The 21,897-nt window shown below is 31.4% G+C and overlaps 1 protein-coding gene across 3 annotated transcripts in view; it reads left to right on the forward strand.

The window, feature by feature from the left end:
- Positions 1–20,725, forward strand: part of LOC129231759 (triple functional domain protein-like) — a 211,426-nt gene extending 190,701 nt beyond the window's left edge. For 2 of the 3 annotated variants that reach the window (XM_054866126.1, XM_054866127.1), the window contains 4 exons: positions 2,529–2,711; positions 3,830–4,013; positions 5,314–5,359; positions 19,417–20,725. In XM_054866126.1, coding sequence (XP_054722101.1) covers positions 2,529–2,711; positions 3,830–4,013; positions 5,314–5,359; positions 19,417–20,053 — 1,050 coding nt within the window. In that variant the 3' untranslated portion in view covers positions 20,054–20,725. Of the gene's footprint in view, positions 1–2,528; positions 2,712–3,829; positions 4,014–5,313; positions 5,360–13,129; positions 13,222–19,416 lie in introns of all 3 variants that reach the window. The other variant, XR_008581286.1, reaches the window with a different exon arrangement.
- The last annotated feature ends 1,172 nt before the right edge of the window (positions 20,726–21,897 follow it).

Below are 21,897 nucleotides of genomic sequence, written 5' to 3' on the forward strand. Positions count from 1 at the left end.
TTCAGTTGCATTTTCCCCTGTCAACAAACTTAAATTTTCACAACTAAAACACCCGGTTCCGGAACTTGACCGATGAGGCATTTATAGTATTTCTTGTCAGTGTCAAATGACATACATAGAACAGACCCGACGTTCTCTTAAATTCTGTATTAAGGAACATGAAAATTATGTCAAGAAGCAAGATGTAAAACGTTCCTCGATTGCACAACACTGTTGGTTTTTCAATCATATTTTCGATTTTTCTTCTGCCAAGGTTATTCATGGGTGTTCCTCGATTTATGATTTAGATTTTTGGGGATCCTATTACATTTGAAAAAATTCTGCTTCAATAGTTAATGATTTGTTGAGTACTCCCCCTTTCCCCAGTGCTTGGAAATCTTATCTTAAAAAAAAAGGAAAAAAAACTTTGTTTGACGTTTTTTCGCACTATAGGTGTCGTTGCTGTTCTGTCACGCATGTGTTTCCGGTTTCCATGTCTATTTGCTTTGCTTCCTTCCATTTTTTGTTCATTTATCGTTCGGTCTACATTGTGTGGACTTTTTGTTCTTTTTTGCACTGATGAAGGGGCTTGCATATGACAGCCCCGAAACAACTGTTTGCTGAGTTTTTAACTCTATTTTACTACTTTATTTGTACTTTATGCACGTTGTTGTCATTTTTACTCATTCCATAGTACAAAGTTTTCGACTGCTTTTTTACAATTTAGGTACAATAATGACTTAATTTTAGTCATCATACCAGCCAACTTTCTCTTGTTCTGCTTGAATTATATTTTGGTGTTTAGATAAATCTTGGCAGCTAAGTCAAAGGAATAAAAAGTGATAATCTCAATATATTATAAATTTCTAAGCCGCTTTAGGAAACAAGTAATTTTGGTTCTTCAGTTAACACTAGAAAGACGGAAGCGATCATTTTGACCGCAAATGATTTTCAAATGCTCATATTTGCTGTGTTTAATTTTCAAACTCTTTCTCCGTCATCGACTTTTTCTAACTATTTATTAAGATCTCACAAAAGTAAGTTTTATTTCTTTAGGCTCATTATTACAGTCACTATAAATGTTTATACCTGGAGATTGAGTAGCACCTGCTGGTCAGGTTTAATTCTTTGAACTGTTAGGAAAATGCAAAACACCTGCTGGTTGCTTGGTTTCATTTTTCTGCTATCTGTACAGGGGAATGTTGATAAAGGTAAATTTGAAAAGCATGTGACTGGACATGTGAAATTATTTTTGATCTGTAAAGAAGTAGATATAAACGGGTGGATTCCAAAAAATTGTGCTGGAATTTTTTTTTTTTTTTTGCACCAAAACATGTGATTTACTAGAAACATTGATCTTTTTTTCCTTCAGTGATATTGGAAGTGCTCAGCCACTTCATATTCACGCAAACATATTTTAGCAGTAACACTTGAATATGAGATTCATTGACAAGCTTATCAGTACATGCATTCCTGACATTGTTGCAGATTTATCTAAAACATATTCTGGTTTGGATGAACAGTCTGACTTATCTGAAGAGGAATATATTCCTAGTGATGAAAATAATTTGCTTTCATCAGATTGTTGCAAACATTTTTTGGAGCCTAGATTTACAGAAAAAGACTTCTTCAGAATCAGAAGAAACATCGCTAATAAAAACTGAGGCGCAGGATATAGAAACCAGTAAAAGAAAATGGGAAACGGATCCACTGCCAAAAAAAAAAAAGGAAAATTCAAAAACGGAACTCTCCATTTTCTCCTATTTCCCCCAAGTCACCTCCACTGATAAATTTTGCTATATATAAAGTCTCTACCTCAAGAAAATGGTTAAAACAGTGTCAAATGGAACAATGCGGAAATAAATCTATGAATATTTGTTCTGATAAAAAAAAAAACTGTTTATGGCTCATATACAGGCAAAGTGGTGATAATGAGTATTTCTAATTACTGTAAAAGATATTAATCTACGATATACTGCGCACGATATATAGGTAATTTTGAAAACAAACACATGCATGGTTGAAAATACTTGTTAGTTATTACATGCTAAGAAAAGTTCCTATTTTTTGTACAAATTTACTCTTTCTCAATACCAACTATATAAAGCATGTTCACTTGATCAAACATAAAATTAAAATTAAAAAAAAAAAACTGCCAGAGACTGATTTGCAGACTATATTATGATTAAAATGTTAAATCAATTTCTGACATAATGAAACAAATCTTTTCTATGAATAAAAATCCAGAAAAAAAGAAACTTCCAATCTTTTAAGTATGGCGGTCAAAATGACCACTGCTAATCTTTCTAGGTATACAGAAAATGCAGTCTTTCTAGTGTTAAGTTGCTTAAATATTATTTGAATAGCAATTAATTATTTTTCAATTACACCTTTTTGTTTACTTTTGTATATTTCTGCCAAACAGTTATTTATATATTTTTTTACAATAAAATCATATGCCATACTACTCCACTATTTGAGAAAATTTTTTTCATAGCTCTTGCATTTCATTGATACACGTAATTATACACAAATCTCTTTTTTTCAAGGGTAAAATAACAGCTCAAGGGAAATTACTACAACAAGGTAGTTTACTGGTATCAGATCCTACAACTGGTAAAATGAAGGAGAGGCAAGTTTTCCTATTCGAACAAATAATTATATTTAGTGATGCTGTGGGTCCAAAATCTCAGTTTTCTACTCCTGTATATATTTATAAGAATCATATACAAGTAAGTGATATGAAATAGCATAAATTTCATTCAAATTCAATTTTTTGGCTGAAACTTAATCTGTTTGAAGTTTTTTAATGTTGTTTTCCATGCCATGTGAGAAAGAATAGCTAATACTTTACCTTTGATATGTTTTGCTTATTGATGTCCGCTTTTAACAACAATGGAAAATTAACCAAGATTTCCACTGCTGGCCATCATTGTTACTATTTTGCTCTTAGAGCTCCGATGAATTTAATGGAGAAACCTTCTTTTAAAAATCTATGAGGATCATTGCATGAGGCTAATTCTTTGGTACTGCATCTGAATGGCATATTTTTGGTTTTAAAACGGCATATGGTTGGTTTATCATCTTTGGTCTTGAGCTTCAAATGTTGTGAAATATTATCCTAATCCTGAATTTGATTCATCACCAATCAAATGTTCTCTCCTAACCAGTGAGATATCCCAATCCTGAATCTGACTAGTTTATCATCAGTTAGATGTTCTCTCTAAACCAGTGAGATAAACCAAACAGAAGCAGTGCCATCAATTCTGCAATCGGTGCGTGTCCTATAAGGATTTAGATTCAGGGAAGAGTTAAACTAGATGTCTTCTCCTTGAAATTCATTTGTGCTCTAAAGAAGATATAGACATGTCAAGCGAATTTTTAACCTGCATCACCTGGATGTACCGGGGAATATAAACTCAAAAGAAAATACTTACGTTAACTATAAATTAACTTTAAATTGTGTGAGGCAGTTAGAGCACCTATGCACATAATGATTAAAACTCTTTAAATGCATTTCTAAATTATTAGAAATCCGAACAACAGGGTTCCTCTCTTGTTATCTTCCTCTTTTTTACTGTGATATTCACTGTTTTGTAGTATAGCTCTGAGTAGCTGCTGTCATAAAAAAGACCCTGATCAATTTCGGTACTAATTGTTACAGCTCTCATTTGATTATTATAATCAATAATCCCATTTTTGTCTTAATTCCAGCCATATTTTAGGGAATCAAGCTAAACTGTGTTTGTTCTCACTCTGTCAATTCATCTATTTATTTTTGCTACTATTATGAATAATTCTAATCAATATTTTATATTATATTTTTATTCTAATGATTTTCCAATTTCAGGTGAACAAAATGACCCTAGAAGAACGTTTCGAAGATGGCGACCCTACTAAATTTGTACTCAAGTCAAAAGATCCATTACAAAATGGATTGTCATTTGTTATTCAGGGTAAAACTTTAAAAGATAGAGATGAATGGGTCACGAATTTAAGAACAATACTAGATACGCAACTTGATTTTTTGAGAGGTGTGTAAACTTGAAATCATTTTATAAATAAAATATATTAGTATTTCTTATATTTTTCTAGTATTTTCATACCCTTTATTTTTGTAATATATGTAGCTTATTCAACATGTCTCCGTTTCACCTGCACTACTTTTATTTTCACAGCTGTTAATCCAAGATGCATTCTTCCAATTGACAAAAATAGACAAAATAATGTGCACAGTTAAGATATTAGAAGTTTGAAATGAAACAAGAAATTAGTTAAAACACTTTGTAATCCAACTTTTTATATGGTACCAATACTTACAAAGGTTTTATTTAAAAAGAATTATCAGTACACTTCCACGTGAGCCCACTTAGTAGGCCTGAGCTGTCCTAGTAGCTTAGTGAACTACCTTAGTATCTCTCTTAGCAGCCTATAACACTTCCATTTCAAGAACATTCTGTGCCACTTTTTAATGCTCTTATCCTGATTAGAATAGTTTCTTTTATAAACTGTTCAGAACATTATTTGTACTTTTGTTAGATTTGTGTTCTTCATACCAGAGAAAAAATTCTTACCTTGCGGTGACCCCGTTATTTTCCTTTGTCTGCTTGTAAAAAGCACAGGTGCATTAGAGGCAAGAGAAAAAAAATGCAATGAAAATCTCTAAGAATTTAACTGCCATATTTGGCGAACTTAACCCTCCTAGTGCTTAAACTTTTTTTTTAATTGACTCGTCAAATTTGGTATATTTGATTCAGACACCTTGTATATATGTGTGTATATTCACATTTGAATCTTTCTTTATGGCATGTAAAGTAATTAATAATTTAGAAATAAGTTGTGTTACTTAATTACTTATCTTTTTCAATATTTTGACTATACTGTTTTATGATGCTTCTTAAATTGATTTATGGGCAGGCTGTTCCTTAAAAACTCATTAGAAGACATTCTTTAGTCTCTCCCAAGTTTTTTTGCTCTTCCTCTCCCCATCTGATACAAAGAGTAAAATCTTCTTATACCAGATTAGTTTTCAATTTTGAATTTCACTTAAGGGAAAAACTACTGGCTGATCATTGTACCTTTGACAGTATACTTGTTTTTGTTAATATAAACAGCCCTTTGGGGAAGAGCTTATTTAACTTCATTTGCACAGTCATTGCCTAAAAGCAATTCTTGAAGAAATGCTATCAGGTTCTAACACATTAGTTTCTTCCATCATATTTTATGTATGACATTTTCATATTGTTTAGCTGAAGTGTATGCTCTTTTTAGTTATATGAAATTCATTTTCTTTTGCAATGAGATGTCTAATATAGCTTCCTTTTTCAATTTTAGCTTTACAGTCACCCATAGCTTACCAAAAGGAACTAACGAAAGATATGTATGTATAGCTTTTGAAGTATTTAGTTACATTAGTTTGTTCAATAGCTATGTTTAATTAATGTTAAACCTATTAAAATACTATCAGTTTTCATATACCAATCGGTTTTTCTAACGTTCTTTTATTTTAGTTATTAACAGAAAGGTTATGTTAGTTTTAAGTTTGTGTTAGTTTTGTTACATTCATTGACTGATCGAATGAAAGTTCTTTTACAATTTCTCCATCATTTCAAACTTTTTTTTTAGCACATCTCTAATAGTAATTTCTTAATCAGTGTTATATTCTGTTTGCAAGAAGTCATTTTCAGAAATTTTAGAATGTTTTGACAACATTTGTAATTGAAAAAATGTGTGAAATATTCAAACATAGCCTGCAAGAAAACACTAAAAAATACAGATATTTGTATGATTTTGCACTTGACAGAAAACGCAGTTTCACAGAATACCAAAACAACTAGTTAAACGATTGTTTTAGTTTTAATGAACATCAAGATTAAAGTAAACTACTTTGCTAAATTTAAATATAAAGCATTTATTTCTATTATTGATTGAAGTTGTTTGAAATTAGGGAGAATTTTTTTTTTAAAGGAAGTTGATAAGAACCAAAAAATTTCAAACATTTTATTACTAACTCCAGTAAAGAGTTACAAATTTAAGCTTCAAATTTTTATAAAGCAGAAATTGAGCTGATAACTAGAACTGCATTGTTGTGAGTATACCCTCACTTGCTGAAAAATCCGAGAAAAATAGAATTTGCAGAGAAAGAAATGGGAATAAATTCATTCTGATTACAATATGTTGTGCATATTCAAGGAGTATTATTAAAATGGTGAAGTATTAGAGTAGGCAAATACAAAGCTTTAGCACATTTGTAGTGTCGCAATATTTAGAGGGTTTAGTTACGCATAGAAGATGGGAGTTGTTTTATCTGCTTTTTCTAGAGAGTTTGGAAAAAATGAAAAGAATGACTTTTACAAATTAAGAGAGTTCACTAGTTCTATTTTCTTAGAAAACATAAAAATATGTTAATTATTTAAAAATATACTTACATGCAATTCATATTGTTTTTCTTTTTAACAGAAAAATGCATGGAACTTCTAACCCTATCAAAAAAATTAGCCATTTGCTTCATTCATTCAAAACAAAAAAAAATATCCAAATTATTCTAATCATCATTCAAGAATTAATTTTGAATAAAATTTGATTTTTGTGAAAAGTTCAATGAATTATTTTGACAGAAACGTGCTTTGTAAAGTGAGATTTAAATTTTTTTTTTTTGAGATATACAGTAAAATCTTTCTAATACGGACAAACGGGACAAATTTTTTTGTCCGCCTTTGAGGAGTGATCAGTAGGAGGGCTTTTACTGTGTATGTATGTATGTATAAATGTGTGTGTATATATATGTGTGTGTATATATGTGTATATATATATATATATGTGTGTGTGTGTGTGTGTATATGTATATATAATAATAATAATAATAAAAGTGAAAAATATTGAAAAGACCAGACCAAAAGCCCATAGATGTGCAATGCAGCAAAACTAAAAAGCCAAGTAAATATAAAATAAGCAAGCCAAATTCCAAATATTAAACAAATTATATAAAAATAATGATAATAAGAAGGAAAATTGCAAATAGCTATTAAATAGGAAAAGATAAAGTATGAATCCAGAGCTCATCATTAAATATGGTCAAAAGACCAAAATTTTTTAACTATGAATTAAAAGAGAATGTTTAAGCTCCAGTACATGCAATATAGAGTAACATTGGGCAAATGCACCACATGCTAAACTATAAGCAATAAACAAAAGCTCAAACCTAAAACTAAAAACAGGGGGTTTCGCCTCGACTAATTAGGAAAACAAGTTCTGATGATTAGCCATCCACGGGACAGTACCTGCCAATAACAATATTATCTTACCTTGAGATCCATTTATAAAAAAACCATTCCAATGTTCAACATGATTGAATTCTTTCCAGTTATCAATGTAAAAGTAAAAAACAAATCCATATCCAAAGAGATCACTCCAGAAACATTCCAGTCATCCGTTTCTCACGTGTAAAATTCATCCACCCCGGTGATCCACAAAAAATGGTTTGTCACGGTTGTATCATACATTTACACAAATAAACGGTTTCAAAAGAAGCGAAATGCTCATCGCTCTGGATTCATACTTTATCTTTTCCTATTTAAGAGCTATTTGCAATTTTCCTTTTTATCATTATTTTTATATAATTTGTTTAATATTTGGAATTTGGCTTGCTTATTTTATATATATATATATATATATACAGGGTGGTCCATTTTAACTTGCAAGATCTTTATTTTCACAACCTTTAGTCCTAGGTGTATACTTCCAATTGCAAAAATGTTCAAAATCAGATGCAGAGTTAAGGTATTGAAAGTTTGAAGTAAAAATAAGTCAAAAAATACAAAATTTAACTTTTTATACTGACCCCAGGTTCCGTAACTTATATTTAGGGAAATAATCTCCATTGAAAAATATTACTAACACAAAAAACATGACATTTGTGACCAAAACTCAGTGAGATATTCCAGTTTAAAGTTTTAAGGAACCATACAAAAGATGAGATTGGAACTTACCGCCCTTTGAGAAGAATGACAGGTCGTGAAAGTAAGAAAAACAAGGTATTTATATTTTTCATAGCTATTCAAAAATAAATGAAAATGTTATGCCGTGATACACAAAGCACACGACGAAACCTGGAACAATTTGAAAACAAAACTCTATGCACATGTATAATTTTAAACACATGTTAAAATATTTTCCCCCTAAAGGCGTTATTGACGGGAGTGAAAAGTGTTGCAAGTCACAAAATGCTGCGTTTCATATCTCAGTGAATATTGGTTGTACTAAGTTTAAACTTTTTTTGCTGGCATTATTTTTCAACGGAAATTATTTCCCTAAATATCAGGAGACCTAGGACCCGTATAAAAAGTTAAATTTTGTATTTTTGACTCAGTTTTGTTTTCACTTCAAACTTTCAATAGCTTAACTTTGCATCTGATTTTGAACATTTTTGCAATTTGAAGTATACATCTTGGTTTAACGGTTGCGAAAATAAATTTTAGCAGGTTAAAAACGGAACAGCCTGTGTGTGTGTACGTATATATACAGTTGACTCTGTTTAAAGACTTTCACAGGACTACAAAAAAAAACATCCTTAAGTAGAATGCATCCTTAAATAGAATGCTTTTAAAACTACAGTGGATCATCCGGGACCCTGAAGAGCAGTCTTTAAACAGAGAAAATCGTTAGAGAGCCAACTGTGTATATGCATCCATTAAATGAAAATATTTTCAAATTTTTACTTAAACATTTCCACTAATTAATGATATTGATGTACTAATTCTATAATAATGTGTATACATAAGTTTTAGTAAGAAAAGCAGCAAATAATATCTTGGTGTACAGTGAAAATTAAATTTTCTATCACTTTTTGACAAAAGAAAGCATTAGAATTTAAATATTGTTAATTTCTGAAGGCATTTTTTTTATAAAAAAGATTACTTATGGGGCCTTGCTGAATGTGCTTCAAAATGTCACTTAGGATAACAATGTTTTCTGTTCGAATAATAAATTCAATATTTTGAACATTCCGACCAAAACTATTATTGCTCCTCTCAAACAGTCTTTTGTTATACTTTTTGCACATCAGGTGTTGCAAATATTGATTTATGTGTGTATGTAATATGGCATTTCTTTACATTTAGTCTTTATAAGTGTAAGGCCATGATGAAGCATTGATAAGGCTTTACGTTTGCACAGTGAGAGGATCTGGATAATGTATGAAAACCAAGAGGCAAAATTTAAATCATGCATGCTAGTAGCCCTATTTGTGTTGTGCTAGTTTCAAAAGTGAGAAATGAGTATCATGCTGTGATAAAAACCCAACTATGATTATTCTGAAATGACTAGTCTGAGGAAAATGTCTTTATTCTCTAAGAAAAAAAAAATATTTATGGAAGTGGTGCTTGTTTTGACCAAGTTGATCATGAAAAAATGAAATGAAGGGAAAACAAAGATCGACTTGAGGAGAGTGAATTTTCTATTTGTTTCAGATTAACTTGACAGCTTTCTGAAATGTACAAAATTCCGCCTTAGGAAGTAGTTCACAATATATTAGTGAATAAAATAAATAGAAATTGATAAAATAATGTAAACATACCTTTAAAGTATTGTACGTTAAATATATTTAATTTTCAGTTAGAAAAGCAAAACAAAACAATCAAAACTCTGTCAACTTTAATTGGGAATAAGTGTTGAATTTTAAACAATTGGTGCTTTTTTTAATTGTTAATTCTGTTGCACTGATATTTTTGTGCTATTACGATTCGCATCTGGCTTTATGCATGATTACTATTGAGGTAATTGAAATCAACTTTGCTGATACCAATTCAGATATAATTAAATCATTTAGAAATCAAATATTTACTTTAGACGTTGTTCTGAAACATATAAAAAATGTTTATTCTATTCTCTAAATTTATATTTGTGTTTATATTTCTTTTTGTTAAAATTAATTGTTATGAAACATTAATGATAATAACTTAAATTCAGTAATGCATTGCATACAGTTTTTGTTTTATTTTCTACTTGTTTATATTTTCTATACTTGCTTTCATAATCATGCCCCCCTACATTTATTAAAGAGCCACTTTTCCCAATCACACTGCAAGCATCCTTCTAGTTTTGTCAAGCTTTGAAAGATATATATTTGTAATAAATTTTAATCTCTTCCCAGGCCCCTTATATGCCAGGGCACCTATTGCTCTTATCCCCTAAACTCCCCATCCCCATTGTAGGCCATGTTCATATATTTTTTTATTTTTCTCCAAGGTTGACACTTTCTTTTGTTAGTTACCCTCTGATATGGACTTAACTTTGGTTTCTATGACAACAAATGCATTTAGTCTAATGTAGCATTATACATACTGCTAAGTTAAGGCAAAAGCAGAGTCAATTTAAATTATAAAAAAAAAATTTACTGTGCATGATAGTTACTCATGACAATGGAAAAAACTATAACCCCTGTGCATAAATTAGGATATTAGTTGGATGTTATATGGCAGTACTCAATACTATTCTTTTTAACTTTCTCTATAGCAAAGTAAGCTCTCTAAAAATGTTTTAAATTGTTTCTGATATTTTTTTACCACGTTTTATAATCTTTCAATCTGGTACTGCTGTCTTGGAGCAACTTTTTTAAAATCTAGTTGATAATTTCTTTCTTGTACCTTTATCATTGCTGAATTCAATTCCAGCAATGTAAGAAAGCATCATGGACAAGAATCCATAAAGTACACCTGGTTCAATTCCAAACAAATGCCGCTTAGTAAAATAAAAAAAATTGACAATCTCCTACGGTGCTGTCAGTTAGAATTTTCAATGATTTTGTGATGTGAGCCAGCGTTAGAGTTATCAAGTCACATTAGTAAGTTTGTTACAGTTAAAACTGTAAAATGTCTTTTAGTTTTTTCATGTTGATTCAGTGTTTGGTATATTTCAGAATCATAATTCATTTTTTCTTTTCAATACCAACAGTCTGAAAAAAAAAAAAAACTTTTTTTATGCATGCTTCAAAAATTTATTTTTTGCATGGTTCAGTTTCTTGAATTATTGGCTTTCAGTGAAACTGCAGAAAATGCTGATTTTCTTTTGCTTCAACTTGGTTTTCCTTTGTTCTTTATTTGTTCAATAAGTACAGCTTTGATATCCCATTCATTCCCTTCCTGTGCTATTTATAAGTTGTTTACAGTATCATATGTATGTGCTCTCATGTTTTCAAAACATTTCTGGCTTTTTTTTTTTATAAATCATGTAAGAATTGGAGACCAAGGAAAATTAGTTATATTTGAAGCATAATCAGCTCATAATAGAGAGCTCATTTAGAATAGCTTATGTAGTTTTGAGGTATAAAGATATCTTCAAAGTATAAATTAGGGCACATTTATTTTAATGTAAAAAAATACTGACTCAAAATTTAAAATAATTTCAGGTAGTTGCATGTAAATATGAGTTATCAAATTTACAAGGGTGTGTTTTTAATTCACGAAATGGAGGGGATGGAAGTTGGTGGTGTTGATATTTTCATCTGTCACCTGCTCTGTGATTCATAAGTGTAAATGGCACGTTTTATCATAGCTGCGTCGTTAGACTTTGAACTATCGCCAATCAAGCAACTCAGTCGGGAAGAAAACTGAAAACATGAAACAAATCGAACACCGCACTGCGCCGCCGCCGTTTTAAAGTTCCTGACTAAGCAATGAAGGTCTGTTCAAAACATTATAAAAGAGATGTCATTGGCTTACAGAGAATCTTGCCCAGGGAAAACAATGATTTATAAGTGGCATGAACTTTTTAAGCAAGACAGAGAGTCATTTGGAGATGACCCACAACCAAGGCGGTCTATCAATGTGACCACTCCGGAACTTGTTGAAAAAGTAGAAAACATCATGCTGGAAGATGTTCGCTGAAGAAGATACAAATTGCAGAAATTGTTGGAGTATCCGACACAGCTATTTTTTAAATCCCGCATGATCATCTTGGCATGACAAAAGTCATTGCAAGATGGGTGCCGAGAATGCTCACACCAGCCCAAAAACAGTGCGTCAAATGTTGACTTGCATTTTCTGACCTATGTAGCGAGAAAGAGGATCATGTATTGGCCCAGATTGTTACTGCGGATGAAACTTGGGTACATTATTATGAATCTGAGTAAGCAAGATTCCATGCAGTGGCAAGGCACAGCACCTCCCAAAAAGTTTAAGGTGACACAATCGGCTGGAAAACTCATGGCAATGATCTTTTGGGATTCAGAAGGAATATTATTGATTGATTACAAAGATAAAGGTGTCTCTATAACGGGAGAAGATTATACTTCAATACTAGAACAGTTAAAAGATGTAATCAAAGAAAAAAGAAGAGGAAAATTGACAAAAGGTTTGTTGCTCTGGCATGATAATGCTCCAGTTCACGAGTCATCTTGCGTCGGCTGCCCTGCACAAAGTAGGTTTTGATATTATAAATCATCCACCCTATAGTCTGGACCAGGCTCTGAGAGATTATTACCTGTTTCCCAAAATCAAAAAAAGGACTTTGTGGGAAGAAATTTATAAGCAATGAAGAAGTGAAAGAAGCAATTTCAGTGTATTTTTCAGAGAAAGATTCAAAATTTTTTTTATGATGGTATAAACAAAGTAATTGATAGATCTGAGAAGTGTGTTAGAGTTGCAGGTGAATATATTCAAAAAGAAAAATATTACATTTTTATTTAATATCCTTGTCCTCCATTCCGCAAACTTAAAAACAACCCCTCATATCTCTGAGCATGATTTTGTTTTTGCATCAAGCCTTTTTTTAATCTGCCTTCATCATTTTTCATATAGACATTGTAGAATTTAAATAACAGAAAAATTCAGCATGTGTGTCATATCATTTAGTTTTTGAGGTATAAGCAGTCCTTTAGTGAATATTTTGTTTTGAAATTATTAAACTGTACTATGTACTTTTTAACTTGTAAAAAAAAAATCTCATTTTGTTTTGTCTGATTACTAAATATGTGTGTTTATTTATTTTTTTTATTGATAGTTATATGTTTTGTTTTCAGTTTTGAACATTTTCATCATTTGTTTTTGAATATGCATGTTTTTTTTTTTTTTTTCATTTTTCAAAACTTTATTTTGTTTTAAATCACTGGGCTGAATCTAAAAATGTCCCTGCCATTTTGATCCCTTATTTTTAGTTCCTGCTGATTTATGCCAAGATGAGATGAATTATTTCAAACTTGATTTACATGAAAATTCAAGCACATTCTTGGATGTTTGTCTCTCATAGGTATAGATTAATATTAAAAGCTGTTTTATATAAAAACTTAAAATTCCTAGCTTGATATAAATTTGAAGCAATTGAGAAGTTTCTTAACTTTCATGCAAAATAATAATTTTTTATTCAAATTTTTCTCCTAGCGCCATGTGATTCATATTTTTAAAATTAAATAATTTTTTTTTAATCAGGAGATGTTTCTGTTTATTTAAATTTTTGTATTCCTACAGAATGCTTTTAATCTCTGAGGTAGTAGTTTAATATATTTTAAATCTTAGTATTAATAATTACATTAAAAATAAAACAGGAATTAATTATGTAAATAATAATCTTAAAAACAGAGGTTTAGAAATGATGGTATTCGGTAATAATTTCCACTTGGCACCGCTGTAGACACACTGCCCTAAAATTTGGGGAAAGATTAAACTAGATTTTAGGAAAACAGAACATTCCTTAATAGGCTTGTCAAATTACATCTCACCCCAATCAATATTTTTTAAACAAAATTCTAGTAAACTGATTATTTATTTTATTCTAACAGGATTTATCCTATTTGAAAATTGATGGTTTAAAGTTAAAATGAAAAAAAAAAAAAAAAGCTGTTATTGCATGTGATACGTGTTCAGTTTTCTTCTGTCCCTTGTTCTATGTTTTACCCTGCAATAGATATATTTGTCTGCTGTTTTAAGTATTACTTTCTTTCTATCAACATTTAATGTAAAATGTTAATTTACTCGAACTTCCTTTTCATTAAAATTACCCTGTCTCGTAGCAGCAGAGGAATTTTCTTTTTTTTTTTACAAAACCTTGTGCATATAATGGCGTTGTATATAGTTACATTGCACAGTATGCATATCATAAGTGAAATTATCGATGTAATTTTCTGCAATAAAAGTAGTAAGTTAAATTAGAAAATACATTTTTTATGTGCACAAACCTCTCTGTAAAACTGAAATCTCAATTTATTTTGCTCTTACATGTATTCCCTCATATCAGAGTTCAATACTTATCCTTAACTCTCCCTTGTGGAACTTCTTATTTCTTTGGCTCAAGATATTTTAAATGCCTTTGTTAAGCTGTTTCAAAATGTATTTTTTTCTCCTTGATTGCTCGTTTTTCATCTTTGGACTTTTTACTGAAAAGTTTTGAATTCAAAATAAATTGCAGTGTTTTGAGTGCATTGAAAATTTATTTCTCTTGAAAATATTTACTGAATTTGCTGCTACATTCATGAAGCAGATAAAGTTTTGTTTATTTTGACTACATGTTTTGGCTATTACGTTTTCAAAAGAAGTAAAAGAACATGTAAACTGCAAGATTTATTTTCAACCATAGGTGGAACTGGAGGATAGTAACTGATATTCTTATTGGATATGCCACTGCAATAGCAGTGTATTCAATGTTTTAAGATCCTTAACAACCACTGATATAATATCACTTGCTCTAGCCCTCTGTAAACTCAGTGCTCTTGGAACTCATATTAGAAACGGGTAGGTCCATCTTTATCTTCAACAGTTAGAGATCATATGCTTCAGTTTTAAAGTAATTCTTATGACCTCTAACAAATCTTGAGTTTTGACTGATTTTATAAAATGTATTAGCTCAAAAAAGGAGAGCATAAGGAACATATTCTATTCTTCACTTTTTCACACCATATAAATTTGCTAAATTGGTCCTGTCAAACTAGTTTTCTCTAAATTCCATTATTTCAGTATCTAAGAGAAAATATATAGCACTATTGGTCAAATGTATTGCAAGTTTGAGGAATCGATAATATTCCCAAGAAATGATTATTCCATTAAAAATAGCATTTTTGAAATTGAACTGATTTTTTTAGTGCAAAGGTAGAAAATAAGGTTAAGGAAACAAGCAGGCATAAGCAAAGTTTGGTGCCATGAAATAATGAAAGAAGTGTTGCAAAACCTTGTAGGTTTCGTCCCCAAAGTAGTGCCAACTGTAACCAAACAAGAGGCGGTTCCAAAATGTTTTTCAGTTGAGTTGCACTCACTTTTAATATTTCTGCTTGGAGTAACTTGAAATTGTATCTTTATCTCATTTTATTTGAATGGAGCCAAACTGGATTCCAAGTTCTGATAACCTGAACACATTTTTCTATTTCACTTTTTTATGATATTAAATAAATACTTATGTTCAATCACTCAATCATGTCTTGCCTTTGAACTAATTCAACATTTTGATTGTAAAAAGTATCTTTTGAATATCAAAAAAAAAAAAAAAAAAGATATTTGGGGGATCCCATGCTTGACAAAATGTTTGACTTCTCAAGCTTGCAATACTTTTGTCTAGTAACGCATAGATATATTTATGAAGTAAAGGAGGTCATAAATTCATACTGTAAATGAACATTCTTTTCACTACCTGTGAGTGCAGGGAGTATCTTTCCATACCAATGCAAGTACTTAGCTCTCTGTCATTATGTTAAATTTAGGCTGAACACCTGTGTCTCACATCTGGAAATGTTTTCAATTGCATTATCATATAGTTTAATTTATTATGAAGTTCTTAGCATCTCTCCAGAAGGCACCAGCAATCTACCTAAACGTCATTTCTATGAGGGTCATTCTCCAGAAAACATAACTTTTGAATGCAAATATTTTTGAATTTCGAAATCTTTTGGTTTCTTTTTTTTTTTCATTCTTACATGAGTGTTACCTACTAAAAGTAACCATAAACAATGGCCCAGCTAAGTTCCAATTATTTTACTCATAAATAAAAATAAAATAAAAAAATGCCTTGTTCACGGAAATAATTTTTTTTTCAATGCTTAAAAATTGAGGCCAATTTAATATCAAAGTAGTAATTTTGTTAATTGTGCAAACAATGAGCTATTTTAATGATTAGTGGGAATTTAATATTAATCTCTCTATTAATTAAAGTACAACTTAATTAGTAGTTATCGTTTTAGTTCAAATGCATGTTAAAAATAGTATTTAGTAAATTTGAGAATATACTGGAAATTTAGAATTGTGGTAGAATGCATTGATGTATTTAACCTCCATCATTTATTTTCACCTCACAAATAATGACATTGATATGGTCTGTCACAGAGGTGAGGAATTTTCATTAATAAAGGCCTAATGGATACATTTTTCAGGGAAATACGTTTTTCCTTCGCTGCTACAATCTGCACATGTCAAGCATATTAAAGCATGATCACTTCTTTTTTTACATTAATTTACATCCCTGAAATTCAAGTTCACGGAGGTGAGAAGTCAAAATAACCACACTAAGTTTTTACAGCCTTGTTTTTCGACAAAAATCTCACAACTTCAACTATGGCTGAAAATAAACAAGGGGACTCCCTTGTATCATGGAAAATAAAATTTGTTTTCATTACTGCCACGTGGTAATGAGGAATGGCATTTTATGTTTAGGTAACGGAGGTGAGAATTTATTGTGTGACATGACTTCTTATCCCACTAAAACGAACTGAAACACAATATTAAAAAAATAAATACACTTAAACACTTAGTATTTGAGACACTTGTGAAAGAAATAATAAATAAGTATATACTTTTAAGTAAATACGTTATTAAGCAACATAAACAGTCACACAAGGTGTGCAACATAACACGGAGATGAGAATCCACATGTTGTGAACTAAAAATGTACTAAAATAAAAATTATTATTGAAAAATTGTTGGCAGGTTTAAATAGATATATTTTTGATGAAATTAAAAAGCATTGTTAAATAAATTGTTTCTTAAAGTTTTTTCTGTAAAAGTCGTGTGACAGAAAAGTTACACTTTTTGAAGAATGACCCATAAGTGACCTCCCATACCAAGGACTTGAGTAACCCATCCAGTGATATGCTGCAAGCATCCATTATTTTTTTTTTTCATCTTACTTTTTTAAAAAAAATCATTTCTAAAAAGCACAAGGTGCTAAAAAAATGATGTTTGTTTTTATTAAGTCTTTGTTAATGTATTTTTGACAAGAAAAAAAATCTTTTTCAGGCAGAAGCTAATAAAGCTATGAAAGACACAAATAAAGAGGTTTTTCTCTTTATTTTTCTTTTTGAATGTTGTATACTCTTAAAAAATGGTTCCACACAAAGTGACTTGTAAGCAAACAGTTTTTGAAATAAAGTTAAAATTGTAATGTATCATTAAGTGAGTGCATGGAAAAGAGTCGTCTATCCTCAGTACAAAGGGACCTGTATATGTATTTGTATACAGTCAAACCTCGTTATAGCGTCACCCGAATTTCACGACACTCCGGATGTCACGTCACTTTTTCAGAGTCACGAGCTAATGCCATACAGTTTTAATGTTAAGTGGCTCTTGACAGTTTTTTTTTGGGGGGCAACTCCAGTTACGACGACACTTCGAGCAGCACAGATTGGATCAAATATTTCTTTGCAATTGAAAAATTTTCCGTAAAATAATGAAAACATCTGGAATTGTTTGTTGTAGGAATTCAGACTCAGACAAGTGATTTGACCAAACATGACTCCTCAAATAGTGGGAGACGAGTAGATAAGTTCTGAAAGGTACAGGATTGACTTTGACAAGAGGAACAATAGAAAGGAATTCAAAGCGGGTGGATTGTAATACTGGACGAGGGAAATAGCAGGAGAAAAGAAAGACCATAGCTACCTTAAGCTGTAGGGGGTCACTACAAGCTTCTCCCATGAGAGAAAAAGAAATAAGAGTTCCTCATTATATTGAAAAGGCATACACATTTCTAAAGTGGCTGAAAGAATTAGAATGTTTTTTTTCACCTTCGACAGGTGGGGCTAGGCTGTCAAAATCTAATCAAATTGCGGACAAAAGTAGTCTTGAATTGATTTCTTTTTTGCTGATAATTTCGTGGGAAGGAGGATTAAAAGTGTTATTCGAAAGTTTAGCTAACACTTATTGGAAAGTATTGTAGAATTGAAAAAAATAATGAGTGAAGTTTTTCTTTCTTTTTTTTTTTTTTTGTTATACTCACCAATAACTCAAATTTACATTAGTTGAATCTATTTAAAAGCATAAACACTATTACTTTCTTTTTTAAATCTAACTTTATTGTGAACTAATGGTTTAATTGTGAATTTTTAAACTATTCCGGTTATAACATCTCTCCGGCTATGACGACACTTTGTTGATAGTCCCAGAGGTGTCGTGATAACGAGGTTCGACTGTATATCTATGTGTATAGTCCAATATTCCAAAACATGGGCTTAGCCAGGATTCAAGTTCAGGAGGGGCAAGCATAAGCGCTGCAATATAGTGATTTTTAGTTACCCTCCCCCCTTCCATTCTCTATTGCAGAAATTGCTTGAAGTTTCAGTCCTTTTCTCCCCTAAAAAAATATTTTATCCTAATTTTGGCCAGATGAGAGCAGAAAAAGGGGTTATGTGGCTCTCCCCTGGAAAATTTTCAAAATCTAAGTCCTAATATTGCAATTTTAAATTATCTTTGGTGACATTTGGTAAGAGAGTGGGAGTCGGAGGCTCTTCTAGGGAGGGGCGGTACATGACTGACGGTAGTTGGGCTAATCGTCAAGTTTTTTTGAGAAGAGTACACAAAAACATTCTCACAACTTCCTTAAAATAATATCTTCTGTTTACATATAAATAGAGGGAGTCTACACGTTAGTTTCCTTAAAAAGACTATTGTTGAATATAATTTAAAGGGGAAGAAATGAAAGTATATATTGTTGTGTGTAAGACTGGAAACTGGGGGGGGGGGGGGGTTAAAGTTTTCCATCATCACCTATGCTCAGTGTGAGTTACTGATGGAACATTTTCAAAGTAATAACAGAAAATCAGTTCTTGCCACACTTCCGTCGATTAAATTAATTCTTGAACAAATTCTTGATTTTGGTTCAAAAATAAATACAGGAAGTGACCGAGTGTGGTATCCAGTCAAAATGTTGCGTTATAGAATCACATCTATAATGTTGCCTTACAAGTATGTCGCCATGAAAATAAGACGTCATTTCAGAATGTCACCGATCCAAAATGTTGCTAATATTCCAACTAGTCTGCCTTTGAACTGGTTCATTTCGAATAATATTCCAGAAGTTCTTAACTTACAAAATTGGCAACTAATTTGTAGACACCCTGTATAATATGTAACCCTGTATATTACTTTGAGTTTTCTCTCTATCTACAAGCAATAATTGCATTCTAGTTATGCATTCAGAGTGAATAATTAATGTTTTTGTGATAAAGTTGTGACATTTTTTAATTTTCAGATCGTCTCCAGAGTTAGGCTCACAATGGAATCCATCCCTGAGAAAAACGCTCTCCCATCCAGCTGCAGCTCACAAATCTGTCAAATTGCCAAACGCCACTTCAGGAAGCTCGCTCACTTCAAAGTCTTTGCGATATCCTGGCAGAGATAAAAAATTGCGCTCCGATGGAGTGGACCTTAAATGTACTGGAATCTCGCTCACTAGTCTCGCTAAAGAGGTTTCGGCAGATAAACCTCCTGAATCTCATTTACAGAGCTTACAAGTGCCATACGCGGCCAAAGACTCTGAAGTCACCCCGATGGATAAAAACAGTGAACTATCGGAAAGACAATGTAAAAACTCACTTTCGTTAGAAAACCGCTCAAACCCCGCTCAGCAAAGTCCCCCAAAGAGTAAAAGAAACTTTTTCGAAGGTTTTAAAAATACTTTAAGGCCCAAGTCGAAAACAGACTCTGGATTAAGCAATGCCCCTATATCTCTTAGCTCCAGTCATAGTTTAGATTCATCAACAGTGTCGACACAAATAATTGCACAAAAAGGCGGAGCCAAAGACGTGGATCTGATTCGAAGGTGGTCGGAGACGCGTTCTGTCAGGCCGAGCTCTGTATCTGATCTCCCCGACGATGCTACACATTGAATACACATGTCTCTCACAACTTGGTTTGTTCCAATATTCTCGTATAATGCTTAGTACAAATTATATTTTGTTTATCAATGAGGTAAGATTCTTTGGAATAGCTTCGCACAGTAGGCATCAAAAATTATGTATTCTAAATGATGGTGATAATTTGTTGCTTTCATTCCCTGTATTAGTTGTAAAAATGAAAATAATACTGTTATATATCCTTAGTTATAAAATAACACTATTGTCAGAAGTAATATCCCAAGGTATCCTACTTTGTGTAAACATTATATTTTCAGGATTCATTTTCATTGTACATATTTTTACCATAGATTTTAAAATTTTAAGTCATTAAAAGAATGTCCTAAAATTGTGCATTCTTGGGGGGAAAATGATTTACTTTATATATATTAGAAGCTGTAATTTTTCAACTATTTTTTGTGTATGTGCTTGTTATAAAGTTGTATTTTATTGGATAAACATAATAAATTTTCTGGGAAAATTGATGTAGAAACATTTGTTAATGAAACCACTGTACTAATAAGTGAGTATGTAAAGGTTCTCTCTTAAGTTTCTAAATTTTGTTGATAAGCCTGACATGGATTGTGCAGTTTCGTGAAAATTAGCATGTAACAGAATTTCACTGCTAACAGAAGATATTCTCACGTTTCAGTTATTTAGTTTTACTCTCATATTTCTACTGACTTGGGAAGTGTTAGAGTTGATAAGTTTGGATCGTGAATCTTCTTATATCATTTCATTATCTCTCTCATTTCTACTATTTCTCTTTATTATCTTTGTTTGGCAGTAATAAACTGATTCTTAAAAAAAAAAGTTTGAGAAATATACAAGTTAAGCCTAAAAGATGTTAGTGAATAACTGTACTGAAGAAAATATTTAAAAAAGAAAAAAATATATATACATAAGGAAGGATGAAACAAGAACTAAAACAAAGGTGCAATCTAAGGTGGTTTTTTGGTTATCCCCGCCCCTTTCTTGCATACTCTTTCGCCTCGAGTCATGCTGCAAATTCGAGTATGCTAATATATAGGATGATTTGATCTAAAATTGTGTGTTAACCTTTAGGGTAGGTAAAATACAAAACAGATAAAAATAAAAGGAATATTTGCTTGGAAACTTCAGAGTTAAATTCATCCCTCCCCCCTCCGCCACACCTACAGTTGTCTGATTGAGCTAAAGGTTTCTGGAGAGGAATTTTTTTTGTTCCCAGAAATGCACGATCTGCCAGATGGTGGTCAACTTGAACACGTCCTTCCTCATAAAAATCTGCAAGGTGTCTTGAAATAGACGGACAGTTTTCAAATATTCATATCATTAAAATGGTTAAGATTATAAAAGCAGTTCTTGCAGATATTTCACATGACAGGGCATAAATTTTTCCTTCCAGAGCTCCTAGTTTCGGTTCAAATTTTTTTTTCAATAAATGGCACTGCAGATGGTTAGCCCGTACATTAAAGCACCATAAATGAAAAATTACATCAAAATGTTCCGAAAGTTTTGATTAATAAAATTTTATAATATTCAAAAGTTCCTCCGTCGGCTGCAATAACATGTTGTAATGGGAGGACGAAATTAGCAAACATTCTCTATAAAGTAAAATTTCCAATGGAATAGCTGAATATAAGTCTCTGATTATTGGTAAAATTCTACAGCAATAGAGAAACTGGAGGAAATAAACTGCATCTTCGAATAACATTTGAAATAAAGCCAGAAATTCGGAGAAGCATTATTTATGACCTGTCGCATGAAGATACTTTAAGAATTGTTTCGTAACCTTGAGCGCTTTCCTGTAATAAATTATTTAAACGTCTAGTTGATCAACATATAATAGCAGCCGA

This window comes from Uloborus diversus, chromosome 10 (assembly GCF_026930045.1).
Source record: "Uloborus diversus isolate 005 chromosome 10, Udiv.v.3.1, whole genome shotgun sequence".
In the NCBI taxonomy this organism is placed as follows: Eukaryota; Metazoa; Arthropoda; class Arachnida; order Araneae; family Uloboridae; genus Uloborus; species Uloborus diversus.